The sequence below is a fragment of the Colossoma macropomum genome, unplaced genomic scaffold, assembly GCF_904425465.1.
Source record: "Colossoma macropomum unplaced genomic scaffold, Colossoma_macropomum, whole genome shotgun sequence".
Taxonomy (NCBI): Eukaryota; Metazoa; Chordata; class Actinopteri; order Characiformes; family Serrasalmidae; genus Colossoma; species Colossoma macropomum.
In genome coordinates this window covers 12,460,848-12,469,799 of record NW_023494794.1, presented here as the reverse complement: position 1 = coordinate 12,469,799, position 8,952 = coordinate 12,460,848, and the positions used below count along the sequence as shown (strand labels likewise).

The 8,952-nt window shown below is 40.0% G+C and overlaps 1 protein-coding gene across 1 annotated transcript; it reads left to right on the top strand.

Moving 5' to 3' along the window:
- Positions 1-2,885: 2,885 nt before the first annotated feature.
- On the top strand, positions 2,886-8,496 carry zmynd19 (zinc finger, MYND-type containing 19). The gene is made up of 6 exons (XM_036580205.1): positions 2,886-3,106; positions 4,345-4,404; positions 4,844-4,950; positions 5,061-5,201; positions 5,460-5,640; positions 6,984-8,496. The coding sequence occupies exons 1-6, from the start codon at positions 3,056-3,058 to the stop codon at positions 7,125-7,127; spliced, it is 684 nt and encodes a 227-aa protein (XP_036436098.1). The 5' UTR covers positions 2,886-3,055; the 3' UTR covers positions 7,128-8,496.
- The last annotated feature ends 456 nt before the right edge of the window (positions 8,497-8,952 follow it).

The window sequence follows — 8,952 nt, the reverse complement described above, 5'->3', positions numbered from 1 at the left end:
TTTCTAAAATTATAAAGCAGCTGGAAACTACCTACAGGCAAAACCAACATGAAGTACCTTGGTAAGTTTTTGGGCCACCGTAAGCTGCCAGAATAGCTTCAGTGCACCTTGGCATTGATTTCAAAAGTCTCTGTAACTGTACTGGAGGGACTGAGCACTATTCTTCTAAACAACATTTTGTTCCAATGTATACAAGTTATATTCAGGAATGACAATAAAGATCACTTGACTTGAAATTCCCTCAATTGGTGGTTTGATAATGGTGGAGAAGAGCGCTGTCTAAAAAGCAAAAATCTTAAAGAGCTAAATCTTACAGGTGTTCAATTGGGTTGAGATTTGGTAATTGTTAAAGCCACAGCATATGATTTAAATTTGCCCTGTGAATGGAGGGCACTGTCAACCTTACAGACACCACTCCCATCAGGATAGAAATGTTTTATCAAAGCATTTAGGGAATGTGTCAGAATAACTTTGTATTGATTTGCAGTGACTGTTCCCACTAAGGGGCCACCTGACTTCCTCCCTGTAGTGGTCAAGAATACAGGCCTGTATCATTCTCTTGGTGTAAATGCACACGCCCACTTGTGGAGAATATGTTGAAGGATAACTTATCTCTGTAGACTGGTGCCTATTTTTGCACAGCAACCTGAACTCTAAAATGTGTAATCACCTTTGTAATATCCCTCTCTACTTGTGGACTGACACTTCTTACTGACACAGTCTGACCTCGTCCTGCATTGGCCTTTTTTAATCACCTGAGGAACAGTTGCTCTTTTGTTTTTACTTAAATATCGCACTGATGCACGAGCATCACGGTCATAAAATGTGTGCCTTTCCACAGTTTCTAACAGAGATGTTATGGCCTACATACAATGATAGTACCACATAAAGGTTGCAGATTTCATACATAAAACTAGGCAAAAAAAAAATGCTCAGATACAATATGCTCATGATATGTAATGCTTTATATGCCAACAATAAAACACAAACTTAATAAAGAATATTACTAACAGGAAATACAGATGTTGATGTTTTGCAGTGTAAATAGATAAAGATCACATAATGACACAATTGAAAGGTAGTGAATTAGATGTTTGGCTATCTGCTTCACTAGCATTGCTGTATACAAACATACAATTGTGCAATATATTATAATACAATCTGTTCATAACATTAATCATAAAGGTGTATTTAATTTCAAGTCTATGAATAATACTAAAAAAAAAAGCTTTTTGGTGTGTATTAAACAAATATGTTTCAAGAATTTACCAGAGGATTGAGTTATTACACAGAACCACAGAACTTGCACAACAGTCCAAACAAGCAGAAAGTAACAAAATCTCAACAGATATTTAGATTATTTACAGGTTTTTTTGCAATTGCTTACACACTGGTTGAGTAATTTGGCTCATTGTGTCAAAATTCTACACACTTAGAGATAAACATCTCACTTCTATTCAAAATGAAACTCTGCAATCAAAACCTAACAATCTTTTTGCCATTTTTTGCAGCAAAATTATACACACATGCACCATTGAAATATACTTTCAAAACAACAGCAACTCACTGATGTCCTTTATACTAAACATTTCTGTCTTTAGCACTTTGCACACCTTTTTAAATTTTTCATACAGGCTTCTGTGAAAGATGGCTCCAGTTCAGTACATCTACTCACATTTGCATGAACACAGAAAAAGAAAGCCTTCTGAAAACATCTTTATTTTTTGCCATTGCATGTTTTTACAAAAGAAAAAAGAAAGAAAGGAAAAATTGAATTGTGATACAGTATATAATCAATCCAAAATGTTACTGTATACTCGTGAAAACAAACATAATTACAGTAAAATTATAGTGAAATGGTATAAAAATAAATCATATTATTCTACGAGATTGTAAGGGATGGGGTGGATGGTTTTAGGATCCAACCTTCTTTTAGGGTCTGGCCACATCACCTCAACCGCATCGCAAGCAATATCATCCCTGTCTAGGCAACGAGAAAAATATCGCCTTGCGTGCCGTATCCGGACTAACTCTACCTCAGTGTCTCCGCTTGCCTGTTCCATTGCTTCCTGAAGAAGCAGGCGAGCATGTGGTTGGCGATCATGCACTGTCCTATAACTAGCCGGAAAAAAATCCTCAATTTGATTGATAAATGGGAAGTAAGGAGGCAAATATAAAACTGTGAAGTTACTGTACTTGGTGAAGCAGCCCGGTGAAAGAGATGACAACAAACCTGGGCTGTAGTTCTATATTTTTATTTTTTCTGCTAAAGACTCAGACTGATTAGTGTTTAATTACTGTGTAAAGGTATCCAGGTGTGTGCACGGATGTTGCCAAGTTCAGGTACGTTTTGCCGTTTGAATAAAAATGTTTTCCAATGATTGCAAGAGCTTTTATTCTTCAACAAAGTGCTTAACGTAAGAAACAGTGTGTAGTTTTGCACTTAGAAAATTGCAGTCAAATCTTGTACTTTGGTGTCGTCATTTAAGGCATTGTTACAACAGTTAGGATTCGATGCTTTTGTCTAAGCAATCGGAAAAACTGTAATGCGTCGTATAAACGTTGTGTTTTTAACACCTGTACATCTGTCAGACTTCACCAGAGTTTCGCGCTAAAATGACGAAGTATTCCCGCGCTTTGAGAAGCAACGGCCAATGGCATGAGGAAAGCAAGCGAACGGACGGAGCTTGCGATGAGATTCCGCTCTCTGATTGGCTGCTCGGATCAAACACTATGACGCGGTCGACGCAACGCCAGACACCATCAAATATCTAACGTTTTTATTGGATAAGCCGCTCAGTCTTCTTCAATGGTTGGTGTCTACTCCACAAGGGTTTAGTCCCACCCCTTCTGAGAGCTGGCAGGTTTTCCAACGCCACTCAGCGGCGCATCACGGTGGTTTGGTAGCGGGTGGGGAAGAGTCGGGCAACGACTGACCCTCGTATACAACAAAACTTGGACGGAACTCGGGGTTAGGGGTTGCCCGGACTAGTTTCAAACCCATAAGCCGCCACGCCTGGTTTTACCTTCCGTTCCATACCTGTGAGCTCGTCTAATGTCGGATTTCAAGCTTGGGATTGTTCGACTTGGCCGTGTGGCCGGGAAGGTGAGCCGAATCCTTTGGACTGCCATGTGCGAAGGGGAGGGGATCACAAACCATTAGCTAGCTAGCTAGTAAAATGGATTTTCTAGCAATTTGTGAGAACATCTTTAAAATGTGACACCTATACCGTTGATATTACAACACCTACAGTTTCTTATTGAAACATACAGACCCACAGCGGCTCGGGTGGAACAAGCGATTTCTCCGGAGTCTTTTCGTCGCACGAGCCGCCTACTTTGCCGCGCTAGCTAACGAGGCTAAGCACAGCTAGCCAGCTAGCAAAATAAATGAGATGGTATATGCAGCCGACTGTATTGTGTGGAGCTTTTAGTAACTTATTTTATTCTTTGAACGTTTCACGACAGAAGAGGTTGAAATGATACTCTTATGCCCCGTAGCAGCCGGCTTAATGTAATTAGTAGACATTTAATTAGGAGACGTCGGCAGATCTCTCAACCAGGAACCGCTGCAACGTGACTCAAACCGGCATGTCGACTGTGATGAGTTTTACTAGCAGGCTAACCAGCTAAGCTAGCTGGCTAGCTAACTAAACAAAGTACCCATTATATTTGACAGAGCTGTGCAGCATTGTAACGTTAGCGGTATACCTAAGCTGATGTTATAGTTATCGTTGCCCGGCTGGTAACGTTATATTTTATGGTAACACTTTTTTAAAGTCGTTAATTTACGGTATCGAAGTACCTCCAGTGTCTACTGCCTCTAATCGGCGAAACGGGCTTCTTGGCGTTATCCGTACAGCTCGACATCCAACTTGATGGTAGAACCAGGCAAGTCCAGTTTGTGTGCCAGGCCTGTCGTGCCGTGACACTAGAGGGCAGCCGGTAAACAGAGATCAATTGGAATAGGTGTGGGCTGGGGCTTTATGACTGAAGGCCTTCATGGTCTAATGATGCCGGATCTCTTATTGTCATATGACTGGGCTTGTGTTGGTGGACAATGGCAATAGTAATGTTATTTTACCAATGCCAGTCATTGCACGTTCATGTTTCCTTTTCAAACGGCATGCATGCAATCCAGCAACTGTGTGACTATTTGAAACACTCTGCTTTATCTGCTGTATAAAGTAAACGAATAAATGTATAGATTATGAAGAATAAAATTGGTCAGTGGAAGTAATGTAAGCAGCAGGCTTTAAAAGTTTAGATAGATAAGTTAATTTGTGACTTTAGAGGAAACCCATGCTGTGGACAGCCATTATATATCATTCTTTTCTCTGCCAGACAAAGTACACCCTCATTGATGAGCAGGACATACCACTTGTGGAAAACTATGCTTTTGAGGTGAGAAATTCGTCTTCTTTCTAGTTTGACAATGTTTAGCTGTCAAAACCCAGAGAAGCATGCAAATACTTCTTTAAAGTCACTTCATAAGTCTTTAAAACTTTTATGTGATTTTGAGTATATATCGGCATGCCTTCTTCCCTTGTGTAATGAAAACAACACATTTTGGAACTCTCTGCATTACGTTCTGTTTATCATACATCATAAGATTAATCAGTAATTGTTGCTATTTTGTGTGCAAATATTGTTTGTCTAAAGAATTAAATTTGCAAGGTGTCTCAACACTTTTAAGGCTGATGAATACTTCTGCAAAGATACTTGTAAAAGCATCTTTGCCTGTGCATGTTTGCAGATGCAGAAGTGTAGTTTTGCCTTTAATTCTATCATTGAAGCCTGAGCTTCAAGCATAAGTTTTCAAATCCTCTTAATGATTTTTCAGGCTCGCATGGAGGTTGATGCTGATGGCAACGGAGCAAAAATCTTTGCTTATGCCTTTGACATTGGCAAAGGCCGATGGGCTGCTCGACCCCTGCATGAGTTACTCTGGTGAGTTGTGCATTCTTAAGGAGTTTGGCCTTGTTCCCTTAAATAGTTCATCAAAATTAAGGTGAATGCTTATATATGTATATGTTGTGTGTATGCCTGTGTGCATGCAGGGAAAAGCACAGAGGTGGCATTGCTCCTAGTTTCCAAGTCGTCCACATAAACTCAGTCACAGTGGACAACCGTCTAGACAACTTGCGCCTCGTTCCTGTTGGCTGGAGTCCCAAACCAGAGGAGCTGTCCAGCAAGCAAAGGTAACAGAGTTTACAGGATTCTCTGCTGGAGGATTGGTGGCACCGAGTTAATCTCGTACTGTGTCTCTTGAATTACAGACAATCAAAGAATGCCATTCTCCAGCATAAATACAACTTAGGGAAGTGCTGTTAGGCATGTTATAACAGTTTTGAAAAGGCTACCCTTAAGTAGCTAACACTCAGCAAAGCTTTAAGCCTTTTACTTCACATCTGCCATCTGAGATTTAGTTTGTTTGTCTGTGTGTGGTCCTTCTGCAGAGAGCAGTCACTGTACTGGCTGGCCATCCAGCAGGTGCCAGCAGACCCAGTTGAGGAACAGTATCTGGAGTTGAGCCGCACACGCTACTACAACGCTAACGGAGAGCTTGTGGAGGAGGAAGAGTGCTCCTGCACGTACTACGAATGTCATTATCCCCCTTGTTCGCTTATTGAGAGGAGGGTGAGTACTGTCATACTTTCGTTACTGCTATTTGGTGTCTTGGGGGTATAATAAGAGTCTGTAAAAGCACAACTTTTGTCCAAACTTTGCATAATAGCTCTTTGAAGTATGTCTTATTTGTTTTTGCACTATGGTCTTGGGCTACATTAACAAATCCAGATCTTTTTTTTTATTTTTATGACAGATTTTATTTTATTGTTGTTTTTCAAATCAGATCTGAGGCACTTTCCTATGTGTCTCTAGTTCATATTTAATTTGTGGCCCTGCAACCTTAATGAGAACAATCAGGTCAGAATTCATGTGTGTGGGTCCATCCCCATGTCTTGCTCCTAATAATAAACAACTGATAGCAGTTCAGGGAAAATTGTGTTTGTGACGAAGCCCTGCTTTGCTGGTTAGTATCCATATTTGTGACAGATATGAGCCACTTACCATGCTAACACGTACCATCAAATTAGGAAGATTGGATCTAAGCAAAAATTGACTTGAGCAGTGAGTTTTGTAATGTAAATATTGCCTGATTGCAGCATGCCTGCCATGTTGACCATTTAAGGGTGCTGCCAGGGACAGCTGAACCAATTTCTCATGAAAAATTGGATCTACCTTAAAAATGAAGTTTAGAGACAAGCTAAAACCTCCTCACCTCACCTCGAAAAATTATGGATGTAAAACTTGTTCATCTTCAATTTGTCGATTGCTAGATGCTTCAGAATGTTTTTTTGAAAGAACAGTTTAAAATTAGACATGGCATCGATCTGATACTATCTTAGTATCAGGCCGAAAACAGCAGAAGAGCTAGATTGGATATTGGAGAGTGTGAAAATTAGTCCTATAACAAATCTCGCTTGAAACCCCACTCTCTGTGATGTTGTTAACCGTGTATTTCTTCCTTTGGGGTGGTAATGTGTTGGAGCAGTTTAAGCCTACTTTTTGAAGCTCATAAGTGAAGTGGTGTAATTAAAAATATTACTTTAGAACTTTTTAAAACTTTACAATTTTTTTTTTTAAGATTTCAGTATCTTTATTGGGATCTGAAAAGGGAAAAGTATCATGTCATCTCCACTCAAAATACATAAATATCTGGTTAACATTTACAATATTTGTGAAGCTCGTTTCAGTGTAATTTTAAGAGGCAGAACAAAAAAAAAAACTAAAGTCTAATTACAAGTTATGTCAGGTTTGTAAGACATTGTTTTAGCACAGAGTAGCAGTACTCAGGAAGCATGACATTAACTGTATTCAGTGTAAATCATCTGATGCCATAGTACTGTGATTTTATTGTTACTGCCCAGCACTACTGTTTTGTGTTAACTGCTGTTTTAATATAAATATGTTCTCTTCAGCTGCGAGAGTTCAACATCTGCGGTCGATGCCAGGTGGCGCGCTACTGCGGTTCCCAGTGCCAGCAGAGGGATTGGCCAGCCCATAAGAAGCAGTGCCGCGAACGCAAGAGGGTCCTGGCCCTAGAGTCTGAGCCTGAGCGGTGATCCCTTGAACACCACTCTGAAGAAAGGTCGTAGGGGAGGGGGTTTTGGGGTGAGACTTACAGTTAAGATGCAAAATGAAATCTGCTGACTGACTAGTAGAACGGGTGACATTGGTGGGCTAACAGGCCTGTTGAGGGGGGGGAAAAATACCTTGCTTCCCAGAACTTTGATATCTCCTTGGCTTGTCTGAGGTGGTTATGGGAAATTAGGGGATTTTTGTTTGTTTTTGTTTTTTTTTTGTTTGTTTTTTTTCGTTTGGAGGGAGGCTGTAAAAGGCTCTACCTGCTGCTATGGATGTGTGTTTTGTGAAGAAAAACGCCATGCCGTCATGACTTCCTCTGTGGACTGTCGACAGTTCATAAGCTCACTCCTTCCTTCCATCCACGCGCCCGTCATGAAGTGTTAGCCGCTGGTATCGAGCGACAAGCCTGCTGTACGAAGAGACGGAATAATGGAGTAATGGACCTCTTCACTGTACTACCCTTTTTCCTCTCCTGGTTGAACTTCCTGTGCACATAACCATGCACATGCTCACCTACTTGCCATAATGTTCCCCAACAAGTGTGCAGCAGAGGACTGTGTGAATTCACACTACCAGTATTTGTGTGTGTGTGTGTATGTGCGATGCCATTAATGACTGAAGGACATGGATGAAGTGGTAGAAATTTTTTTTTTTTGTTTTTTTTTGGTTTTGTTTTTATCTTTTCTTTCTTTCAGGGGTGAGTGGGGTGGGAGGAGTTTTTGTTGAAGCTGGGATGTTGTTGCTTGTAGAACTGTTTCCATGTTCCTGTGTCAAGTTTCTGAAAATGCATTACTCCCGGTGCTGCATTACAATCCCAGTTACCCTTCCAGCTTCACTTATGTTCACACGCCATCACGAGCATTCAGCTTCGAGGGACGTCCTGGAAAAAACTTGAAAATCCACAGTGAAAAGTTGTCTCTGACTAATGTGGACAACATGTACTTGGCTGTGTCTTCAAGTTGACGTTTGGGTTCCCTGTTATTAATTTATAAATCTGTCCTTTGTGTCCACGTAAGCATAGCTTATGTAGTCATGCGCTCTTATTTTATGTTTTGTATAACCCACCCAAAAACAAGAAAAAAAACATACATGCACACATGTCTAAAGTGCGTCTTCCTCTTATGTGAAGGGCAACTCTACCGAACTGTGATGCGCACGCACATACACACAAATTAGCATGTATTGCAGACATACGTGCAATTTGTTGATGGTTGTGTGTACCAATATGTCTATTTATCTGGATGGGGTTGAACACTGTGCACTGAGTATCCTCACTTTTATCTTTTGTCATTTAGGCAGGGATGATGTGTCCGAATGGTTGAGTTTAGGGGAAAAGTGGGGTGTCTGTCTTTTCTCTAAGACTATTACAGTACAAACATTTAAATACATAGAAAGTATGAAATATGTGAAAGGGCATAATGTTGGTGATAACTGACCATCTCTTGTCACTGTACAATAAAATAATAAAGTAATGATGTGAGAGAAGTATGTTTACACCAGGGAAGTATGTATACAGAATTTTTTTTGCCAAGAACTATAAACATACCCAAATGAGAAGATGAAAAGTGACCTTAAAAATATCTAATAGATAAAGAAGCATGTTTGTCACTTTTCTTGGTGTTCCATATTTATGAATGACAAAACATACTGTCAGTAGCTTGTTGCTTGATAGTGTATTGTTAAAGTATTCCATAGCTTTAAGGTTTGCACCTTTTTAAACTTTGATTTGTCCTCGTTTGCAGGTGAACTTTTATTTTCTGAGAGTTTATTTAAGGATTTTCTTGGTAATGTGTAATATTGTAA